The sequence below is a fragment of the Pituophis catenifer genome, unplaced genomic scaffold, assembly GCF_029215685.1.
Source record: "Pituophis catenifer annectens isolate HBS135680 unplaced genomic scaffold, rPitCat1.0.hap2 SCAF_1, whole genome shotgun sequence".
NCBI classification, from domain to species: Eukaryota; Metazoa; Chordata; class Lepidosauria; order Squamata; family Colubridae; genus Pituophis; species Pituophis catenifer.
This window is the reverse complement of record NW_027256881.1, coordinates 204,254,083-204,279,312: the sequence shown is the minus strand read 5'-3', so window position 1 is coordinate 204,279,312 and position 25,230 is coordinate 204,254,083. Positions and strand designations below refer to the sequence as shown.

The 25,230-nt window shown below is 37.1% G+C and overlaps 1 protein-coding gene across 2 annotated transcripts in view; it reads left to right on the top strand.

Moving 5' to 3' along the window:
• Positions 1 to 25,230, top strand: part of TANC1 (tetratricopeptide repeat, ankyrin repeat and coiled-coil containing 1) — a 157,760-nt gene that overhangs the window by 72,522 nt on the left and 60,008 nt on the right. The window contains exons 3-4 of one of the 2 annotated variants that reach the window (XM_070940590.1): positions 10,236 to 10,436; positions 21,384 to 21,488. In XM_070940590.1, coding sequence (XP_070796691.1) covers positions 10,236 to 10,436; positions 21,384 to 21,488 — 306 coding nt within the window. Of the gene's footprint in view, positions 1 to 10,235; positions 10,437 to 21,383; positions 21,489 to 25,230 lie in introns of those variants that run through there. The other variant, XM_070940503.1, reaches the window with a different exon arrangement.

The following is a 25,230-nucleotide window of genomic DNA, read 5'->3' as shown; positions in this document are numbered from 1 at the left end:
AAGAATTCCTCTAAATTGTTGCTTTGACTTGTGACCCGATTGCTAGTATTTCCTGGTTCTTCATTGTTGGTTTAGAGCAGATGCAAAATAACAGTTCTTTGGGATTTCTATTCCATCTGTTCTTTCTTGTCTTTTTACTGCTTCTAAAAATAAAATGGTTCTTATGCTAGGCAACTGAATAGGATTTATTACCCATGAATGTACCAGTTCTATAGAATTATGTTCAATGGGAAAATAAATTAGTTGTTTTTTTTTAAATTGGCGGCAGAATGTTTTGTGTCAATATATGCCTGGCTGGAATGTATGGATAATGTGTTTATTGAGAAAAGAACTCTTACATTGCTTACTGTATAATATAATGAAAGTGATACAGACATCTGTGCTGCCTGCTGAATATCACAGCATGTCTGTTTTATTTAAGCAAAGTATCATGGAGATCACAAAGTTCCGTTGATCTGGCTAATATGCATGCAAGATTTCCATTTTTTAAAATCTTCTGTAAAATTATTATTATTATTATTATTATTATTATTTGCTTTAATTTATATGTCGCCCTTCTCCGGAGACTCAGGTAATCAAAAATTACTTTTTGATAAAGATACAACACAAATCTATGTGTTTCAGTTGAATGTCTCTTTCATAACTTTAAAATACAGCGAACATTGGACTTGTACTCCTATTTCCTCTATTCTCCTCAATACCAAGTCATTCTCTTGGTTTATCATTTCTATTTTCATTTTAATTTTTAGGACTTCAGCCAATTTGTTTTCCAAATCATTCTCTCGGCCTGTCATTTGTAGTTCCATTTTCTGTACTGACAGTGTTGGTTATGATAGCTACTAATTTACGGCTCCATTCTTCAAAGGTCTCCTTTAATATTTCTAAAGTTACAATCTTTTCTGTCAATTTGTAAGTCCCAATATGAGCTGACATCAACTGTACTGTATCTTTTTTCCTTCAGCTTAGAATCTTTAGTCCCTCTAGTGTCCAGTTTCTAAAATCATCACTTATCTTTGTTATGGCATACAATAGCCATAACAAAGATAATAAATCTATTTCCCACAAGAACCTATTTTTTATTATTTAATTCCAAAATCTTTTACTAAAAGCCGATATTCCAAATTTATTTGGATCCTTAATCCATTTATAACTTTATTAGATCAAAAGTTTATTTAGTTTTTGCTGTTTATTTCAAATTCTTTAAGTTCTTAAGTTTATAATTAATTTTTTTGTTAAACCCATCCAATGAAGATATTTCAACCTTGTCATTCTAAAGATCTCTAGTACCTTTAAGATGATAAATAGGCAATTTCTGAAAGTGATTAGAAAGTGATGCTTGGAAATTTTAGTATCCTTTAAAATGTCCACTACAATTGAAAGCAAGATGCCTGGTCCCCATCACCACCATTGTCTCCTGGTGCTCAAACCCATGGAAAACATAGTCTTGCAGTCTCCTCGTGAAGAGCAGCTTTTCAGAGCAGATGTGAGTCATGACCCATTCTCCTTATCTGGAGATATTCCAAGGAATCAGTCTACTCACAGGTTCCTTGATTTTTGCCTGGTCGTCAGCTGGTTGTCAGTGCTTCAAACAATTAGGCATACCTCCTTCAGAAATCTTAGTTTGTCAGACATTTCTTAATTTTGTTTTCTTTCTTCTCTTCCATGTTCCTGAAGTCCTCTAATAATCTTTGTTCTCTTTGTTAAGCTGTTTCTACCACTTGGAGCTCTTTTCTATCTAATCTATCTAAATTACTTAGCATTTTAAAAATATATCATTTGCTTTTCTGTTTTTCATTCGAATTTTATTCTATTTTCCCCAAAATAAACTCATATTTACTTTTAAGCAAGGTATTGTGTTGCAAAACAGAATGGTTTGCTGGAATCATAAAGCTTTAATCTGTTAATGAAAGTGATAGACCATTAGGCAAAGTACTGAAATTGAAAAGAGACATTTCTTATGTATATTTCATTTTTGTTTTCTCGGGAAGAGAAGCTGTTTTTTAGGTAGTTTTTAAGCCAGTCCTTTAGATTTTGAGATTGTTAATTTTTGTTAAATTTACACCAAGATATTTGCCAATGTCTTTTTTCCCTTTTAAAATAAACTTCTTAAGGTCTTGCTTGAAAACATCAATGAATTATAGAGGCAGAAAATATATCACTATGTTGATGTGTATAGTTGGGCTAGGAATCTCTATTCCTAATCTCATTTCATGAATACATGAGTGTGGAATTGTGTCTGGGTACTCTGTAAGATGATGTAAATCAGGCTAGACATCACTGGGTCTCACTAGTAGAAAATTGTTATCAGTTATTCCCATTCTATGGAACATAGTCCGCAATTCTCACCAATCTATGGATTCTTATTTATTTATTTGTATTTATATATCATCAATTTTGCTATTTGAAGCAACTCTAGGCCGTTACAACATAGATAACATCAATACGTACATTAAAAAAATATGTTTAGCATTTTCATTCATAGTAAACTTACACCAGGGGTGAAATGCTCCCGATTCGGACTGGATGGCCCGATCCGGTAGCGATAGCGGCAGGTGGTTCGAAGAACCGGTAGCAAAAATCCCTGCTTCCCCCACATCATGCCCAGCTGAGCCGCACGATCATCAGAGGCTTTTTTTTAACTTTTAAAAGCATTTTTTCTACAACCTCTTCCAACGAAAAAATGCTTTTAAAAGTTAAAAGAAAAAAGCCTCTGATGATCACGCGGCTCAGCTGGGATCATCAGAGGCTTTTCAAAGCATTTTTTTTCTGCAACTTCTTGGCCGAAGAGGTGGTTAAAAATATGCTTTGAAAAGTCTTTGACGATCCCAGCTGAGTTGCCTGATTGGCAGAGGCTTTTCAAAGCATTAGAAAAATTGCTTTGAAAAGTTAAAAAAAAAAGTTGGCCACGCCCACCCAGTCACATTACCACCACCACCAAGCCACGCCCACAGAACCGGTAGTAACATATTTTACATTTCACCCCTGATTTACACCTTTATTTTTCTACATGTATTCATGAGTTCCACTGCATAAAATCAAACCACCAATCTGTTACATACTTTCTGTTTGGCTTTGTTTTACAAACACACAACATTTTTATTTTTATTTTTAATTAATTCATGTTCTTTACTACTTACGGTACTCCTCCTACATTCCAAAACAGAATCTTCCATGGACCATACTTGTCAGAGATGGGGCTATAGTTGTTATTCTTTGTGACCTATCATGTCTTGTATAATTGGGGTTTTCACATAACACTTTTTAATAAGTTAAAAAAAGGTCTAGACTAGATTACAAACTTTAGTCATACCTATGCTACATGCAACAATTTTGCTAATAGAAAGTACATATTTTCTCCAAGGATATATTCTATTCTAGGCAAGATAGGATCTCTGATCTAGAGACTATCTTGTAAGCCAACATATTGTTGTCTGCTTTCCACCAATTGGGAGGTAACATGATACTCTGGGTACTGATACATACTAAGGAAAACAGAATTAAATTATTTACTACTGCAATATAATAATACAGCTTTTACTGTTAATGAGAATGTAATTGGAAAAGTGGTCCAACATGTCTTCTCTTTAGTGTCTAGAATATATACAACATTCCTTTAATCATTTTTTATTAACGGCTGCTCAACCTTCACTAATCAGTACATTTTAGATTGTAAGGCCAGGAAATGTGAACATTAGTATTGTTAGCAGTATATAGTTTTGAAGTGTGAAATAACTATTTTTGTAACAGATGTGTTCTAAAAATAAAAGTGTGAGATTAGTTTTTATTTGCAGTCTTCCTGTTATTTCCAGAATTGCATATTGCATAAATTTAACATTATTTAAAATTATAGTTAAGGTAAATTAAACATAAAGCTAAATGCCCAATTAATAACTACATATTTTTGTAGCAAAAATAAAATTACGTGGAGAAAAGTTAAAATATTTTTCTCATTGGTGTGATAAAGATGAAAACCTTGCCCCCTGCATTATATTAATCCTGGAAGAGAAGTTTACATTAATACAAATAAGACCCATTTTCCAGTGCATTGTTGCTAGAAAACTTACATAAAAGTAATTTGTACACAGGGACTGGGTTCAATCATCAGGCTAATATGCCACCTTTGAGTTCCTGACTCTTACATCTGACATGTAAATAGAAAATACATTTTCCTCTTGAACAACTTGAGCATCACATTTTTCTCTTGAACAACTTGAGTATCTTTACCTGGACTCTCACTAGAGAAATATATTGTAATGAATGAATGATTTCAGATATTCAGCATAGGATATTAAGATGTTTTATTTCTACCCTGGAGCTCTTCAGATGGATAAGATATATAGAAATGCTTGTTGCAGGAAATCCCCTGGCTGGCAGCCAAAGACATAGCTGGGTGTGGACAATGGCATTTTTATCAAACAATGTTAATAAGCTAGGTAGGAATGACTAATTAGGGCATTTATCCTGAATACTTTTCTCAGCCTGAAATCTTACAATTTTTATGATATATTTTTGTAAGTATTTCTAATTCCATATGATGTTTTGAATCCTAAAAAGAATTAGTACACTGAAGACAAAAACCGTACTTTCAAATAAAGAGGGACACAACTCTAAGAATAACAATTTGTCAGGTTGTGAGCTTTTTTCCATAGGTAGACGCAACAGAACTGTTGAACATTTTTAAAAGGATAATCTATGTAAAGTGAGCCTAATGAATTTGTGTTTGAGTTGAAAATTGAATTAGAATCTGAGATCATGTTCTTAATTGCAGCAAGGTTTAGTGATTTAATACTTGCTCCACAAGAACTGCAAAAATATACTGTTTGTCTTTTACACAGGATCTTTGATGCATTTAATACTTTAAATATGCATGAGATATCCTAATACAACCATAATTTCTATAGTTGGCTATAGATACCCATTTTTTCTAAAGCAAGAAACTATATTACTGGCTTCAAAATAACATGAATAAACCATTTCAAACTGTGCTTTAATATCTTTCTCCTTTAGATTTGGTAATTATCAATTTCTGGTTCCGATGAAAAAGGGAATAATGATTACTAGAGGTTTTCCAGCATGGTGCTCCAAGACTCCAGGCATGGATATCACTCTTGTCCTATAGCTCTATAGACTGGGTCTAAACTGAAGAAACTCCCTCTGCTGACGGTCCCCAGTTTTGACTCAGTCTATAACTCTGTATAGACGTGGCAGAGTGAGCTCTGCTAAAAACAGCATTTGGTTCAGCACAGTGATTTGGAAGAAGAGTGCAAGGAAGAGAGAGAGAAGATTACAGCATGAAGAGCCCTAGGCTTGAGCCCGCTGTTATTGGAAGAGTTGGTATTGCAGGAAAGTGGAGGCCAGAAAAGGCTTCACTAACTGCGGCAGCTGTTTTCGGGGGCCAACGTGAAGAGCCTTTGGCTCGAGCCTGCTACTCCACAACGAGGGAGGTTTGGAAGGTGTCGCTGGAAGGAAAGGTTGACTCAGGCGCATTTTGAGCTCCTCGTGGCTGCCAGCACCATTTGGAGCATTCTGCAGGCTCTGGCAGTGTTTGTTCTGGCTTGGCGCGAAACGGTGAAGAGGCCAGGCGCCATTTTGATTGTGGAGTAGCGTGGGGGCCGTAAGATAGAACATGCTACTCTGAAAGGCCATTAGTGTTACCAGCTGGTAGCATTCAGGAGAGGGCTCTCTCGGCTGCCTTCCCAGTAAGGAGTGCAGTCTCGGCGTTATTGCCGGCCCCAGACCACGTGGAGGTTCCTAGGCTGCTTGCCTGATTGAGAGATAGACCGGGACCTACATCTGTTGCAATAGAGACAGATCTGAGGCTTTTTGGCTGCCTGCTCAGCTGGGAAGTAGACCAGGATCTCCAAAGTATAGCAGCCTTCTGGTACTTGCTGAGAGTGACTGTGATCTGGAGTGGTGAGATAACTGAGGCCATTGGAGCCATTTTTCTTTTGGGGCTTTTCCTGGCAGGAAGCTTTTTCTTTTTTTCTTTTCTTTTTTTTTAAGCAGGCTAGTAGACCAGGTCAGGGTCTGCAGTTTTTCACGTGTGCACAGAGAGATGGCTGACAGAGCTCAGGCGAGCAGAGCTACCAGTCGCGGCTCCAAGCATGGATCCTCTAAATCTAGGAGTGGGGCCAGGGAAGCGGCAGCCAGGACAAAATCCAAGGCCTAACAAGAAATCTTCTAAGGCCCAGGAGAAGGCAGAGCAAAGGCTTCAAAGGGCCTTGGAGAAGCAGGTGGAAAAAGGGGCAAAAGCAGAAGAGAAAAAGAAGCACCTAAGCCCCCTTGTAGACAAGCATGTTATGGTTGGCCCTGCTTTCAGGAGTCTGATAATCTCAGCACGGCAGGAGGCTTAATTATATAAGAGTCAGGTTCAGTCTCTATACCAGATCCTGGGCCATCAACAGGTGGCATGTGGACTCCACAGGGCCTCTCACCTTTACCACAGGAAAGGGGGGTGGCAAGTCAGAGAAGGCATCCACCCAAGGCTACCTTCACTCCAACGGCAGCGGGGCTCCGCCCGCTGGGAGAGGGCAACTCAGAAATGCCTCCTTTAGTCCAACAATATATTTCTGAGGCAGTTAAGAGAGGGTTTGATGCTGGCAGACAGCATTTTCACCAAACAGCAGCGGTGGAACTGAAATTGCAGGTGCAGGAGAGATCCCCTCAGCTCCCTAGGGAGTTACCAAGTTATCAGGTTTCCTGTTATCCAGACTCTTCCTCGAGGAATGAAGATTCTGTATCTGAGGAAGAGGGCCTGATTGATCAGGAGTTATCAGAAGATGAGGGTATGGCGCCTGAACAACCTACCTTCAAAGGTTTGTTCCAGCCTCACTTGTTTAAGGCACTACTTTTTAAGGCTAAGAGTTCAACCCAGCTAGGGACGAACTCATCAAAGCCTGAGACGTTTCAGGAGACTTTGGATCCCACTGATCTCCTTTTTTCGGAGCCCATGACTGAAACAGAGGCAATTCCAGCACCAAGATTATTTATGGACGTAATTCAGAGGCAGTAGGTTTCTCCTGGGGCTTATCCCAATCCCATGTCCTTTGACAAAAAATTCTACAGTGTCACCCCGGATCTCACGGAGCTTCTACAGATCCCAGAAGTAGATGAGCCGGTGATGGCGTTGGCATCCCCTTCAGCTACTCTCACTGATTCTGAGGACGTTTTTAAGCCAGGTGAGAAGAAGGTGGAGCTTGTGGTTCACAAAGCCTACTAAGCGGCTGCCTGGGCGGTCAAGACTGCCACAGCCACTTCTTTTTTCACCAGTGCGTCTTTGCTTTGGTTGAAGCAGATGCAGGAAAGAGTACCATCCAGTGATCCGTGGACTCACCAGGATTTCAACAAGATTGTAGCTGCAGCAGAATTCACGGCGGACGCCACATTGAGAGTTCTTCAGCGAGTACTGGGAATGACTGGTGAGCCAGACCAGACAGGTACATTCCCTTGAGGACAGCCAGCTTTCGTATGTCCCATGCCTGGAGTCTCAGAGCACTGTGCTGGAAAAGGGGCATTGGTCCTACCTGAGACGCCCATTTTCAGACGGTGTGAAGAGACTCCAGACCTATCCTAAGGAGGGTCTGGTCCAGGGTATCTTTGGGGTGTTGTTGCAGATACTACATTATGAGACATCGCTGTAACATCGTTGAAACTGGGGAGCATCAGCAGAGGGCATTTCTTCAGTTTAGACTCAGTCTATAGAGCTATAGGACAAGAGTGATACCCATGCCTGGAGTTTCTTCACACCGTCTGAAAATGGGCGTCTCAGATAGGACCAACGCCCCTTTCCCATTTTTAGTTACGTTGTGTTGAAAAGGGCACACAATTTTGGTAGTCATTAATATCTCAGTTTATGGAATCAGTAGTAGTTGTAATACACATGGATGATGGCTGCTCTTGCTTAACAAAACCAAAACATAATATTATAATAATGTTTTTATTCAAATAATCAGGAATATGCTGTGAATCAGAGAAACTTCCCTACGTCAATGAAAAAAAGTTTGTGTAATATATATTTTCGGGGCCAGATTATTAAAGTGCCCCCATCCATACTTGCACATGACAACAGCACAATCATATTCCATAGCTGTTGCTCTTAACACAGATGAAAATATTATGATTTAAATAAAGAGAAACATTGTTAAGCATCCATAGCTGGGCATTATCTTTACTATGACAGATAAGGTCATACTGATTCAGTCTCTAGTCTAGGGGTGTCAAAGTCGCATCCTTACGTTGTCGTCATGTGACGTATTGTGCCTTTCCCCCCCTTTACTAAAATGCAGGTGGGCATGGCCAGCGCATGATGCATCTGACTCGCGGGCCACGAGTTTGACACCCCTGCTCTAGTCTTTAGCTTTGTGCTGACTTTGCACTGGAAACCTTATGACTTAAACACCTTATGACTGTGTTTTGGAAATTTTATGTCTTGTTTCCAGTTATTTTTTCTAGCATCCTTCCTAACTATAAAAATACCAGAAAACTAAAAAGACCTGTATATGTTTTTTTGTTGTTGTTATTTTGGTTAGTCCTAATAAAGACATTTTAGAGACTTTGCTTCTGGCTATTTGTTGATTGGGGTGAAACTAAACAGAAAGAGGCTGAATATAGATGGAAAAAGCCTAATTTTGTTAATATCTGTATTTGAGGATGAGTTACTAGTACTTAATTTTCTTAAAAGGTTTATTTTTTCTCTCTACTTTATCCTAATCTAAGTCTTCTGTTATAAAGTACTACCGGTATACAAGATGTAAAACATACAAACTGTTAAACTGATTTATTGGTGTGCATGTAATTAATGATTCAGCGGCTAGAAATTGGCAGCTGTAGAATGTGATTGTGGGACTGTTCTGTCATTAATTCTACGAAATATACAGACCTAGCAACAAGATACCAGATCAGCTTTCCCTAGCCCAATGCCCTCCAGATGTGGTGGAATTACAAGCTTCAGAATTACTGACAGATTTCAGCAAGAGAAAGAAGTACTGAGTTGATGTAATTTGGGAAAAAACTTTACTACAACATTTTGTTGCAAGGCTTCCAAGTTCTATTTATTTTGAAGATTTATAGTTGGTCTTCTGCAACAAACTGCTGTAAAACAAAACAAACTTTCCCACCTCCTAGCAGTTCTTTGGATGATGAATGGAGACAGCATATCCTTCTCTCCGGTTCTGGCATCCTATGGCAACTGGCTCTTGGAGCCAAGTGTTCTTTTGAGGTTAGGACAGCAAAATCCTTGCAGATGCTCTTTCTAAGTGTTTGAGACTAAGGATGATCAAGGAGCTTGTCCCCTTGCCATGGCCTTCTTGTAAAAATAATCTGTGGTATATAATTTTAAAATGCTACATCCAGCATGTCAAAAATAGCTTCTTAATCTTAGTCTTTATTGTTCAGTATAATTTTAATAGTTATTCTTTTAATATTTTAATATTTTTTTTTTATTTTTAATCCTTATTTAATACCAATAGAGCTAATAGTTTGGAAGAGTTGTATTTTTGTGTGTGTATCTCCAAATCAGTGTTTACTGTCTGGATAAGTGCTTACAGATGGCAATATTTCAGAAATGGTTTGCTATTTCCTGCTTTCTAGGGCTGAGAAAAAGTGATTGGCCCAATTGGCAGGACAGGACCAGGAGTCATGGTCTCTAGCTTAGTGCCTTAATCACTACTGGCTAACTGGCTCTCTTTAGAGATAAATGTTACAGCCGTGCTATAAGAAAACAAATACAGTGTTGCTTTTGTATTTGATTTATTTAATATTTTTAATACTTTATTTATGATATTAATTATAAGTCGCCTACGGTTGCTTTTCAGAGTGAGATGGCACTGTATTAATTTAATAAATAAATATTTTTTCAACTGAACAGGATGAACATGAAGAACAAAGCAGTGGTCCAGTTCCTAGCAAAATACCTGGAATAGCTTTTTTTTCTTTGACATCATGTGTGCTAATTCAGATTTAAGAGTTTGACACTGGTGTAGCAACATGATTTCAGTACAAAACAAACTAATGTAAACCTTTTTGTTCTAATTCTTAGAACCTGAAGCAAAGTTTCTCCTGTTTACTATTTTTGTTTCTAGTTCTCTCTTGCGACCAGTGCCACTAAAATTAATTTTTGCTCTGTTGCCAGTACATCAAAGAGATACGTATCCTATATCATACAACTCTGATCAATTTTGTAGGACTTATGAGATTTCGTTTGCTAAGTAGCTTAATTTTTCACTTGTTTGTTTTAGGTGATTCATGTTCAGAAAATGTACCGCAGATCATATCCACATCTGGCCACAGTGCAGATTGTCAAAGTGGCATCCAACCTCTATCTGAAGATGTCTACAGAATGAATTTGGCCAAAGGAGTTTCAGTCTCCTTGCCATCATCACCTTTGTTGCCTCGTCATGCTTATTTGATGCAGACAAGAGTAAGCAAAAAATCTCCAGGTAACTAGAAAGATTCACTTGAAGTTCCATACTATTTAGTGAACAAAATAGTTTCCAAATGGCCATCCTTTGCAGTTCCTTTCATTCCGGCTTCATTACTGCCTTGTTGAATTTTGGGGGTGGGTTGGAAAGAATATCCTACTTTTTATGCTTCTGATTTAATACCTGAAATTAATTGTCTCTACATTTTAACAGATAAATGTGGATAAACTGCTTGTCTGACATTTTTACCTTACAGGTAGTCCTCGACTTACGACCAAAGTTGAGCCCAAAAACTATGTTGTTAAGTGAGACATCTGTTAAGTGTTGCCCCATTTTACGCCCTTTCTTGCCTCAGTTGTTAAGTGAATCACTGCAGTTGATAAATTGGTTAAGTGAATCTGGCTTCCCCATTGATTTAACTTGTCAAAAGATCACAAAAGACATGACCTTGGGACATAGCAACGGTCATATATATGAATCAGATGCCAAGCATCTGAATTTTGATCACATAATCATGAGGATATTGGAAAGGTCATAACTATGAAAAATTGTCATAAATAACTTTTTTCAGTGCCATTGTAACTTTGAACAGTCACTAAACAAGCTGCTGTAAGTTGAGGACTACTTGTATTTGCCACAGTTGGAGAAGTCACAATGCACTTTGTTTATTTTTGGCGTAGCGTAAAGTGTGAACCCATCCAAAGTTGTAGTTTACAAACCATGGTTCATGACTGTTACGTTTAGCACAAATTTTTGAAGTCAGCTATTGTTTGAATAGATACCTTACATGCCAGAGTTGTGTACTTCAGGGTTGACACTTAGGTTCAGTGCTGCACATTGGATGCTGCACTATAAAAAGCAGGTACATTAAAATTGATTTAATTTTAAAATTAAAAAGTAATTCATAAAAATTGGTGTTACCTTTCAGAATACCAAGATTTTTCAACATGTTATAGGGCTCGTCCAATTGGAAACTTGAAGATAGAAGCAGATAAGGTGATAAGAAAGAAAAAACTGGGCTTTGCAATTTTATTGTTGTTACTCCCCCTGAATCTTGACTGCCTAATGTTGAACTTTATAGACCTATTGAGGACAGGTGTAAAGCTCCTGATTGATCAGTTATCAAAGATACACTGTTCATTATCTCAAATCCATGCTTGCTTGCTCAGTTTCCTTGGTCTACTTGGGCAATTTGGAATAGTAAGACTCTGACTCCTTCTTCAGAAGGGTCCAAAAACTATTCTTGGTCCTGGTTGGTTCTTTCTTCCTGTCTTCCTTTCTTCCTTTCTTCCTCTCTCTCTCTCTCTCTCTCTCTCTCTCTCTCTCTCTCTCTCTCTCTCTCTCTCTCTCTCTCTCTCTCTCTCTCTCTCTCTCCCCCTCCCTACTTCTTTCTTTCTTTCTTTCTTTCTTTCTTTCTTTCTTTCTTTCTTTCTTTCTTTCTTTCTTTCTTTCTTTCTCATCACTTCTGGACTATCTGCTAAATTTGGATATGCATCTAATTTTTTACTCTGTTGCCTTATTTTGCAACTAAAACTTTGTCACTAATTCCACAAATAAATAGAAAAAGAGATGGCTTTGTTTCTCCATGCCATACCAGCTGAAGCAATGTTTAAATTTCCCATCTTTAAAAAATGATTAATAAATAAATTGGGTGAAAAAAAATCTTCATGTTCTTTCCCTTGGGCAAAACAATGTTTAATATAAAGGGCGGAGTAGCACCCTAACAATTGGTACAAATGTGTTATCTCATCAGTTCTGCGCACTTACATGCTTAAAGAAATGAGAGAGCGTTGAAAATAATATTTAAGGTAATAGACTAAGGGATGGACAGGAAGAGATAATTATAAGAGTCCAGTGACATAATACTGGATGAAAGACTTTTTGTAACTTGATGTAATTAGAAATGTATTTGGTAAAAGTAGTTTATAAGCGTCTCATATTTTGTCCTTGTAAAAAGTAAGTGTGAACTCAGAAAGAAGTGATTTCAGGAGGGAGAATTTGGCTATATTACTTTCCTAAAGCTCTTATTTCATACAGAGTTTAGAAAACATGAACATTCAGTTAATGCAGCAAGTTTGGGATTATATTGCTATGCCTAGATTGTGTCTGACTTATAAATTACTTGTCAAGTTAAATAAAATATGATTCGGAAAATGGAGAAATGTTTGGGTTTGGAAAGAACAACTCTTGAAAGATTTATTTGTAACAATAAATAGAATGTTTGTGTACAAATCTTACTAAATAAGGTGTATCTACTAACTTCCCTTTTATCAATAAATTGGACTCAGTCCAGTATAGTAACATCATTTTGATGTTGCCCGGCTAGATTTCTAGGCATCTGCGATAGTTTGCCAGGTGCTTTTTATCTGTAGTTTTTGGTTACTCTAAATCAGGGGTGTCAATCTGGTAGCCCATGGACCAGATGAGTCATGTGCAGGCCACACCCACCCCAGCTCCTTAAAGGGAAAAACATTGCGAAATGTCATGTGACGCCAACGTGACGCCATGGGTTTGATACCCGTGCTCTAAATGATCCTTCTTTGAGCACTTTATTTGTCAAGAGAGAAGCACACATAGAAAGATATGTAATTTCTCCCATTTTTTCATTTTTATACATTAGTGTAACTAATGCTCTTTCTCAGTACAAGCACCAAGGAAGCTTTAATTGATTTCCTATGTAAACTATTAAAATTAAATATTGTCATCCAGGAACTTAATTTAAAAATATCTTTGCCTTAAAAATCTAATATATTTTTAAAATCCAGCTGGAGTTCATTTTGCTTAATGCACTGTTATAGAGCCAACTTCAGGTTTCTTTTTAAAATTTCTTTTTTCCTAGAACGAGTAGAAAATATTTCCAATACACCTACATTTTTTCTAACTTTTACAGAAAAATATATCATCTTGATTGTAGTTAACTCCTGAACATAACTAAAATATTTAGTTGATATTTAGTAAATAAATAAAGCACACAGTGAAATGGCCCAATATTAGTGCCTAATGCTTTTGGGACTAAGAGACTTAATTTTATTTTGAGATATGAATACTGACATAGTAAATATTAGAATGAAAAAATAGGTGGCATCCAGACAAAAATTAAACATTTAAATTTGTTATAAGTTAAATAAGGATAATTAACAAACAAGTGTCCAATGTAATTATTAACCATTTGAGTTACATTAAAATTACAATCCAGGGGCAATTTGGAGAACTCTGGAAGCTTTATCCAGAGTTACGTTTGGAAGAGCATAACCTGTCCACTTAATAAGTATGTCATTTTTATGTGATAACAATTCTGATGTTTCATTTATGTAATTCAAATATTAAACATAGTAATTGGTGACACCATGTGGACAACAGTAGAATAATTTCTGGGTGGCTTAGGAAAAGGAATAATTGATGAAGAGAAGAACAAAGGAAATACTGGAACATAGTAGAGTAAAGGATCAGCAACTCAAGGGACATTCAGGAGTAGCAACAGTGAGAATGTAGGAAATTGTAGGTTAAATGAGAGAGGGACACAGCTTTCTCCTTATTCTCTTCTATCACTTTTCTCATTTGCAGTTAACAAACCGGTGTGGTATGTTTATAATGCCACTTTAACGTGTTTCATTCAAACATGCATGAAGTCAAAAGGGACTGCTGTGTTATATATGTTTAATATTTTCCTTGGTATAGGTCAGTAAAATGTTGTCAACAAGAATTCATAGCCGCAGTGAAATTGGATGCTGATAGATTCACTTTTATTTCAGTGTTTTCTCTAGTTCTATAGACTGTTTTGTTTGTACTATTGCTTTTTGGCCAACCAAATTATGCTAATTCATCGGCAAGATGATCTAAAGACTTACTATTCTATTTTGGGATGGTCCTTGGTTCTGCAGCTCTTTTTTGTATGACATTTTTAGCCGATGGAAAGTAAATTAAGACTTTTGAAGATAACGGTGACTGATTCTGAAAGCTTGATATTTTCCCATAACAGCTGTATCATTCCGAACACTTCTAAAGTTTTCATTTGCCAGGGTTTGCCCTTAAATTTGTGGTTAGAAGTTCATGACAATAGTCTGCAGCTTTTTTGTTTGTTTGTTTTAAATGTTGCTGTGATGTCTGGTCTACGATGACTTCAGCAGTAAGTTTTCATTGTTCCTACAATAATGAAATTTTGGAGGAAAGCTGCGTCTGTCGGAGATTTAGGATCTTTTCAGGCTGTAATGTAATTTTACCCTTTCTTGTTTATTACTCTAATCCGGATTCCAAATGGTTGTCCTCTGAGGTTCTAGTTTACTGTATCTAATTATAGCATTCCTTTGCAGTAAAGAACAGAAAGGAATTGTCTTTTGAAAGGATGTGGTAGGAATGTTAAATTATGAATATTAGGGTTACTCCATTTTCATTTGGTGTTGCTGCTTTTATTTATACATATCAAAGTAGCACCCTCTACTGGTATTTTTATATTTAAATCTTTGATTTTTAGATTTATAAAGGTCTTTTTTTGCTGCTGTATCTCTCTTGTATTGAATGTAGAAAGCTTACCAGAGAATCATTTTGCTAAGCTTATTTCAGAATTCCAAGAGAGAGAGGGAGAGGGAGAAGGAGAGGGATATTAAATGTAGATATATAGATGTAGATATATAGATATATAGTTTAAATCCTGATTTAAGGTACCAGTCTACAAGATTTAGTTTAATGATTTAAACCAGGTTTCTCAAGCTGTGACCTATGGAACCCTAGGCTTCTATAAGAATCTCAAGGGACTCATAATGGCAACAAATGCTCACTTAGATACAGACACTTTTCTGTCATTTGAATGTTGCTTCTTGATTAGGTCCTAAAAAACTACAGGTAGTCCTCGATTTACAACCATTTGTTTACTGCCTGTTTGAAGTTACACTGAAATAAGTGATTTAAAATGTTTTTCACATTTACAACCATTACAGCAGGGGTGTTAAACTGGATTTCTTCAAGGGCCGGATCAGCATTGTAGTTCTTCTCTGTGGGGCAGCCAGGGGGAGGAGGAAGAGATGGGATGGACGCCTCCTGCAGCACCCTGCCAGCCAAAATTGGGCATGGTGGGGCCGCCCACGCCCCCCCATGGCCCGTTTTTGGCCTGGACGGCCTCCTGCAGTATCCTGCTAACCAAAATGCCCCCCCCCCCGCGCCTCATTTTGGCTGCCAGAGGCACCGCAGGCCGGTCCTTTGCTATTTCTAGGCCAGCCCCGCGGGCCAGATTTAAACACCCTATGGGCCAAATCTGGGCCACGCGCCTTGAGTTAGACATCCCTGCAATACAGCATCCCCATGGTCACGTGTTTGGAGTGTTTGGACATTTGGAGTGTCCTGGGGTCATGTGATCACCATTTGTAACCTTCCCAGCTGACTTCCTACAAGCCAATTTAGTGGGGAAGCTGGATTCACTTAACAACTGCATGATTCACTTAATAACTGCAGTGATTTGCCTAACAATTGTGGCAAAAATGGTTGTACAATGGAGGCAACTCACTTAACAATTTAGTAATGGAAATTTTGGGCTCAGTTGTGGTCATAAGTCGAGGAACGCCTGTAACAACTTGCATAGCAGTAAAATGCTTGTGACCTCTTGATAAAACCTTTCTTTATTCATTACTTTGGAAGATTCTGATCAATTCATCTGTAACAAAATACATTGTGCTTGATTACAAACTTCCTATCTTTTCCTGTTCCCAATTTTTTTAAGAAAATGAATTGCTCAAATGGAAGAAATGACAGAAACAGAAGAAACCGTTAATGTTAATAGTTGGGGTTACTATTTCTGAATCAAAATGTTTAAATAACTTCTACCATCTCACACATGTGACTTTAAATTGTTACCAGTAAATATATTTCTTGAATGAATCACGTTGCCCTCAAATTTATTACAACTGATAACTGTGGAAGAATGATTGCTGTGAATACACATAATACAGTCAAGTCCTCTTTTTCAATAGTTAAGTATTGATTCTAGTACTAAGCACTTAGTACTTAGTGCTCACTTTAGCAACAAAGTGAGTTGGAAAAAGTGTTTTCGCTATTTTTTTTATTATTTTCTTAAAATTGTCATTGTGTATTATTAAAAAAAAGCTTCCATTGAACATCAACTGAGACTATTAATTTGATTTTCCTTGCTTTCTTAAGAGCAACTGCTAGAAACTGCTAGTTATTGTGCAAGTATTTTTTAAATGTCCAATATAGCTTTTGTGTCTAGAAATCCAGTAAATCCTCAATTTAATGGAGCATTTGAGATCTATTAAACCTGAATTTCTAATTAGAATAATAAAATACCTATAATTATATAAAAGATGTAAACAGATGCAAATTATGTAAACGTTTTCAGTTGTCTGGGTTACTCTGATAAAGTGAACATTGCCATTATTTTGGGGAGCGACCCAAAGAAAATTGTTGTCTGATGCATCCAAACTCCACTGAGTAAAAGTTTAATTGTATTGAAATATTAGACTATATTGAAATTGAGCAAGTTTTTTTTGTTCCTTTCAACATTTCAATTTATTTTGGCGTCATTATCTGTGATGCTGTGCATTTGAAATTCTTGGGACATTCGTTACAGTTTTTACTACTACTACTTGTAAATATTTAGCAGTATGTGGATTACCTGCTTTCTCAGTTATTTGAATAAGGAAGACACTATTTTATTGATGCTGGATTTCCTTACACATTTTATCTATATATAGACTTCTCTCACTTGCCCATCACCTCAAATCCCTATTGATTTGGCTTCTTTGTCTTTGTGCTTTCTTGGACTTCCAGCTTCGGAATGGGACAACTCACTGTGACCAACTTGCTGCAGAACAACTTGCTGTGGCCAACTTGCCATAGGACAACTTGCCACGTGACAATTTAACAAAAGTTAAATTAATTCCAACAGAACTGTGGCCAATAGTAATAAAGAAAGTCAATCCAAAACTAAAAGAATTACAATAATTTTTATGAAAACTTGGTTGCCAATAATAAAAGTAACTGAATAAAATGATTAATACAATGTTGAATTGCCCCACAGCAAGTTGTCCCGGGACAAGTTGGCTGTGGTGAGTTGGCCACAGTGAGTTGTCCTAGACCTGTTCTGACCTAGGCTTCCTGATATAGTCAAAAGCACACAATTAGTCCCAAAAACCCTTTTTTATTTTAATGGCTGTGAATTCCTTTCATTCACAGCACATGCTGAATCACCAAGAGTTTATTAATAGTCCAACAGAAGTCTGCCACAGTCCTTAGGATAAGGCTGGTAAACACCCACCTTTATCTTCTTTGACACGCCGCCAAAACACCTAATTGGCAATTATCTTGGCAAGGCCACACGGAAACACAGAGTCAAAAACAGAGCTTCAAAGTACATACACCGACACCATTCACAACGTTGCTTCCTGCAAAGGGCCATGTGCCTTTGCTCTTCCTTTATGTTTTATGGGAGGGGCCAATCATCTCCAAGCTTTACTCCCAAGTCGTCACTTTTGTTTTAACTGTTCTTGCCTTCTGGTAGCTCTGCGCTTCCCCTGTTCCTCTGCCTCTCTGATGTCCAACTCTGGAGTCCGCACATAACTCCCAGATGGCCTTGGCCCCATCTTTGCCTCCGAAGCAGTGCCCTCATCTGAGTCTTCCCCAGACTCTAGGACTGGCCCATGTTCCTCCCCAGCCTCCTTACTGTCTGATTCTGCTGCCAGTTCCGCAGGCTGCTGGCGGACCACAACAATACCCTCCAGCTTCTTACTTTTTCCTTTTTTCAGAGGCTGAAGGAACTTTGTTGTTTTCCCTCCCTCAGTATAGCTGAGTAACTGAGTAAATCCCTCAGTTTCTCTTCCTCTAATCCCAAAAGGGGGAAGGGTTGGAGTAACTTCTCCAGATCCCAACAAACAGGTGTGAATGTTTTTTGTGTTTCAGATCTATGCAGGTGAAGTTACTTCTGGTGGAGGACATTTTAAAGTTACTATCATTGGCCTATATCTTTTTGCTACTTCTGTGTGTAAGAAAATAAATATTGCCATGTTTAGATTAGTTACTATTAGGTGGAAGAAAAGAATAGGCGGCCAGTTTTTAATATGAACTTGACTGTCTGCCAAGATGAAGTACAGAATAAAAGCTATTTTTATTTTATACATGGGGTTGGTATGAGCTCAAGTATGGTATATTACTGAAATTTAAAACTGTCTGCAGTCTTAAAAAACAACAGCTTATAACCCAGAGACAGTACTGTAAGAAAAACAATGTTCCAGTAAATTCAGAATAAGGACAATTATGAATAATTTAATTTGAAAATCCACTTGAGGCTCTGGAAGCAAAGTCATGATTAATTAAGGTTGTTCAAAACATTTCAGACTGAACCTTCTTAAACTTGAAACATTGCATCTCAAATACACAATACTCTACCTCATATGCAAATTGGACATTCTGAACCTTTTGGAGGTGTTGAGCTGAAGTGTTTTCCTACTTGAAACAATGTTGTTCATGTGTTTAAGGTGGCATATTTTGCATTCAAAATAAGCTACTTCACAGCTGAACTAGGGTATTTTGAATTTGAAATTCTTGTATTCGGTGTTTTGCATACTCACATTAGTAAAATTCTTTTTGTTTCCTATCTTGTATTTTTATGCTGTACCAAGGTCTTTTGAATTAAATAGCCTTTTGCAGATAGCCAACCTTACTCTCTGATAGAGCCAAATTAGGCAAGAACACTCATTTTGTTAAGTTCTCCCACCTTCAGGAAAGAGAGTTATTCATTGAGATATTGAAGCTGTGGATGGTTTATTGTTGAATGTAGTGAAAAAGTTACCCAATGAAAATATAGTTAGGTTTAAGAATGATCTTACTGTATTGGAAGCTTGCCTCTTTCTAATTGAAAGCCCATTTGGCTTCAAAAATCCAGGATTATTATAATTTAACAATGAAATAGAAAATAATGCAATTAGCATTTAAGTAGAACTGCAAGGAATTGAATTTAAGTCAGACAAATACTTTGCTGGTTTTATCTCTTTCTCTATAAAAATGTATGTTAAAAGAACTTTTAAAGAAACAAAATAGATAATTAAAGACATGTAAACTACAGGTAGTCCTCAATTTAAGGCCACAACTGAGCCCAACATTTCTGTTAAGTGAGACATTTGTTAAGTGAGTTTTGCCCCATCTTACAGCCTTTCTTGCCACTGTTGTTAAGTGAATCAGTGCAATTGATAAATTAGTAACCCGGTTGTTAAGTGAATCTGGCTTCCCCATTGACTTTGCTTGCCAGAAGGTCGCAAAAGGGGATCCTGTGACCTTGGGGGCCACAGCAACAGTCATGAATATGAACTAGTAGCCAAGCGTCTGAATTTGGATCACGTGACCACGGGGTTGCTGCAAAGGTCGTAACTCTGAAAAACGGTCATAAGTCACTTTGCAGTGCCTTACGTAATTTTGAATGGTCACTAAATGAACTGTTGTAAGTTGAGGACTACCTGTATATTGTTCATATACAATGAATGGGAACTGCACCTGAAAGCTTTGATGAAATGATGGATATGGATCAGGGGTGAAATCCAGCAGGTTCTGACAGGTTCTGGAGAACCAGTAGCGGAAATTTTGAGCAGTTCGGAGAACCGGTAATAGAAAGTTTGAGTAGTTCGGAGAACCGGCAAATACCACCTCTGGCTGGCCCCCGAGTGGGGTAGGAATGGAGATTTTGCAATAGCCTTCCTCTAGGAATGGGGAGAGAATGGAGATTTTGCAGTATACTTCCCCTGCCACGCCCACTAAGCCACGCCCACCAAGCCACACCATGCCCACTAAGTCATGCCCACAGAACCGGTAGTAAAAAAATTTGGATTTCACCACTGATATGGATGGCTGCAGTATGTGGCAATTCTTCATGAGTGCTGTTTCAGTTAATGGCAATAGTGCAAATTGTGATTGGTTGCAGCAGTGAAAATGCAATGGGGATGGCAGCTGTCGGTGGTGCTGTGGAGAACTTACTTCTAATAGTAATTCAATTATGGGGTGGGGTGGGGGGTAGGATGACAGATTGCAGTGAGAACATAAAACAGTCCAAATTAAAGCTATTGCCTCAGTACTGAAAGCCTTTCTCTAAAGAAACTTTAGATGGCAGTATTTTCATTGTGACTACAAATTCTATTGTTCCTTTAACGTTTCCAGCAATTGTTGCATTTGGTAAAGTACATTGTCATTAATAATTTAAATACCCTAATGAAAGTACTTAGGCCTTCTTATTTTTTTTTCTTTTTACACTTGATGAAATCTGTTTGATGAATTGACCCAGGTGAAAAGACATGCTTGTGAAATACTGAATATGCTTTGACTTAATATAGCTATCCGTTGGCAAATTGCTGCAGGTCTCTTTTAAAATGAAAATATTGAGAGAGCTGCCAAACGGATTTTTTTTTCTCTTTTATTTCTCTCATCACTGACCTGTGTGCGTCATCGACTTGGCCAAAAATACAGTACTCGGTAATATAAAGCTATAGATCGGGGTATTAAGAGGGCTAATGCTGCAAGCTGCCTTTGTAATCATTGCCTCCCAGTTTCAAAGATTATTCTTGTAAACAAGGGTTATCTTCCAATTGAGGTGAAAAATAGGGATTTGGCCTCCAGAGGCCAGTGCTGATGCTTGTATGGCTTTTGATCATGTCAGAGCCACCCTCTCTTTACATATGCTGGAGGCTGCTTCAGGGGCATCACAGCTAGGAATCTGCTTTTGTTCTACAGAAGAGTTTACATTCCAAAAAGTGAGCCTAAATACAGCTTGCTGTTGCTGCTTTCCCCCCTGACAACAGACTGCACAAGTGGAAGTAAGAGAGAGATTGCTGTAATCACTATAATATATGTCGAGGACAGTAGTTGCATGATGAGCTTCTGCTTTTAGTGTATTCTGATTATGTCTTCTGGAAATCTGTAATCCCTTTGGAAAAATATTACAAAAGGTAATAGTAAATACCTCATTTCCCATTTCAGGTCCGGTTAGGAAGCCCAAGTATGTGGAAAGTCCTCGCATACCTGCAGATACAGTTGTCGTTCCAATGAGAAAAGTGTTGGAGCCAACAGAACCTAACCAGAATGGTAAGCGTGTGTATTTGGAATTGTTTCATTTTTAACTGAATGGCTTGAACGTTGCCTTGAAAGGGAAATGGGGACGAACGTTTTATGGATCTTGCATGAGCGAATGTATCCTTGTGTTTGGTTGCTTGACATTCGGGAATGATGATGTGTACCTAATCTTCAAGCGAAATTCAGTCTGATGGTTGTGGGGGGTCTCTTTTAATGTGAGAGGCCTGCTTGGAGTTAGTTTCTGAACTTTCTTTCAGAGTGTGTGTGTGTTTTTTTTTTTTTAATCAGAGTGTTCCACTTATGCCATGTTAAAGTGATGTGCATCACAAATGAAAAGCTTGCTAAATCAGACAGCAATAACAATAGATGACTGTGTCAGCAAGACTAGTAACAGCCTGACCCTGGTGTTAATTGGTATTCTTGAAAAGTTCCATGTTCATTAAATTTGACCATGGCATAACAGAGTGCAGTTTCAGTGAATGTCAGTGAGAACTTACAGTCAAATGCTCTATAAGTATTTCTAATATAAAAAGAATTTCATCTTCAGCATTATATTTTAGATTTACAGCCTGGTCAACATCAGCAAAATCAGTATATAACATCTAGTTAAGTAAATTACCTCCTTGTTTTTCTTGAGCTTGAACTCTCAAAATCTCTTTGCTATTTGAGGCATAGATTTTTCTAGCAGAATTGAAAGCTTTGTCTGCCTGTTTCCCCCACATCTCACACCTTCCCCCTCCCCTTCTTTAATGAGAAATCTACTATAGCCCTGATTCTCCTTTGAGTATAACAAAGCTAATTTCTACAACATAGTGTTTGTGCCTCCAGTTTTTCCCATAGGTTGAGGAAATTAATGGAGAGCTAAAACAATTTACTATTATATAATAATTGGTAAATATACTATTTATCCAATTGTAGTTTTATGTATATTAATGCTGTCATAGATGTCAAGCCTAAAATGTTTGACAGTTATAATGTATTGATTTTGAGGATCTTTCCTTCAAAACGCTATTCTCATTCTTTTATTCTATGAGATGTGCATGCAGTGACTGGGAAGGATTGGCAGTTTTGTTGATGAAAAGGTGATGTCTTTTTGTAAAAGAAAGATTGTAGTTAATAGTGCATAAGAATTCTTCTATCATCTCCAATGCCCTATTTATTACTAATTCTGTTTATTCAGCAGAGAAGACCTAGCTAGGGCTGGTAATCCAGAAAAATGACTAAAGAACATCCTATAAACCTGAAGAAACGCATTAACTTTGCTAGTTAGTTGATTTAAATCTCCACTCCATCAGTCCCACATGACAGGATTTATTAATGAGATTTATATGCCACCCTATCTCCAGCCGGACTCAGGATGCCACACAATCACTAGTCTGTATGTATTATTTATACTTAATATATTAAAAATAACAAATTTGGACAAAAAAATAAAATAAGGTCTAATATTTGATAAAATAGGTAGAAGAAATCATAGACATCACAGATGCACAGGTTAGTTTTGACTATTATTCTGCATTGTTTATAATCATATAAAGATTGCTATAGGAATTGCAGTTTTTTGAGAAAGGATCTTCATGAATGGACTCAAATAGCTAAGATAGCAAAGCCATTGCTAAGTAAGATTTTTGGCATAGTAGGCATTATATGAATGCCATGGCATAGCTCACAGACATGATAAGATTATATATTTTAACTTTCACTACATTATAAAAATATTCTCAGATCAGATTCATACAAGTCTTTGTCAGGTGTTTTTTCTAATGCCTATCTACTCAATTTGTTTATTTTCGCTAGGAAAGGCTGATTCTGATTTGGGAGAAAGTTTGTCTGCTTGTCCCATGCTTGTGCAATCTGCTAGGTAAAGGATTGAGGAGCTGGTTGGAGTGAAGGAGCTTTGGCTCATAATTGTGGGCAAGTGATAATTAAATTGCAATATTTTGATTTAAGCATCTTGAATCTGGCAAGTTTAATAGGTAGGATAAATGACCTAATATAGGATTGAATGGCATTCAGAGAGATTTGATTTGTCTCTAATCAGTAATTAAATTGGGTTTTCTGTTGTTAGGAAAGCCCTGGCAGCATCATAAATTGTAAAAAGAAGGCTTTCTAAATGTATATATTTCATCCACCAAATATCTTCAGTTCTAGATTAGCCCTTTTACTTCATCCTGTACTTTCATAAAATATTCATCCATGAAAAGGCTTTTGAAGTAAGGTTACCTTACTTGAAGTAAGAAACCTTACTTGAAGTAAGGTTTAAAAAAAAGGTTGAAAGAAAAATGAATACATTAGTGAAGAAGACAAAGTGTTTCATTTGTTTACATAATACATTAAGTTTGTCTTGTCTTGCTTTAGAATAGAATAGAATAGAATTTGTCTTTGTGCATATGCTCTCAGTGTACATAAAAGAAAAGATAAGTTCATCAAGAATCATAAAGTACAACACTTAATGTTGTAAATGTTGTGCAAAAACACTTGATATGATATGATATGATATGATATGATATGATATGATATGATATGATAAACTAGCTACCATATTTATTGAAAAGTCCTGATTAAACAAACTCTACCAATAAACAAATTGTGAGAATAAACAAAACTGTGTTTTAGTGGACTGAGTAAACCTAGTCAACATGATGTTGACTTCCAAGAATGGGTTTGGGCAGGTTATTTGAATCTCTGACTCACAAATTTGCTTTTTTGTAATGTCAACGATAGTGATAACAGCACAAATGTATTCATAGGAATTGTGCGTTGTGTGGATTAAGCATTGTCTTTTTCTTGTAATCAGGTTGCTGCTGTAAGTAGGTTTTTTTTGGCCTCCATCTCATATATCATGATTCCAACAACAAACAGCTGCTAAGTCTGTGTACAAATCTTATACAATTGTTATATGATGACAAGAACATTCCCCTTCTTGCTTTGAGCATCTGGTATTCAGAATTAACTGTGTTTGGACATGAAGATTCCCTTAACTTCTATAGCTGATGAAAAGGTCTCTGGAGATGTGGCTGGCATGGGGCAGATTATAAGAATTTACCTTGGATGGGACCAAGTGAAACTATGATGTATATGACAGAGAATGCTGAGAAATAGACAAGTCTCACTTTCTGGAGTAACTAGTTGCATGAAGATCTGCAGAGCATGTTAGAAATCATAGGGATTTTTCCTTAAAGTAAATGTATTGCCAAGTAAAACTGAAGCATGCAAATCCTTGCACTAGAATGTTGCCCTGTAAATGGACATCATTTAAAATCTTACAGTTATTAAGATTGTTTTATTTTTTAGCACATCACTTATTATTTGTTAAATTCACTTGTTGCCTATCTCACTGTGGGGCTACTCTAGGCTAATCAATGCTGATATGACAGGTTCTGGTTGGAATTTCTATCTATACCTTCATATAAAATAATAGTACAATAGAAGAAAATGGATTATAGTATCAGCCATGGGTGAGGATTTAAATACCTCCTTTCCAGCTTTTGAATCTATTTCACAGTTGGAACGGACCTTGGAGGTTTTCTAGTCCAGCCCCCTGCTTAAGCGGGACATCCTATACCATTTAAGTCAATTGATTGTCCAATCTCTTCTTAAAAACCTCCAGTTTTAGAGGACCCATGATTTCTGGAGGCAAGTCATTCCACTGATTAATTTTCTGATTGTTTGTTTTGTGTATGGGAGGATTAGTATGCTGGAATGTTATCTGATTGCAAGAATTAGAAAGGCAATGCGCTTCTAAAACAACCGT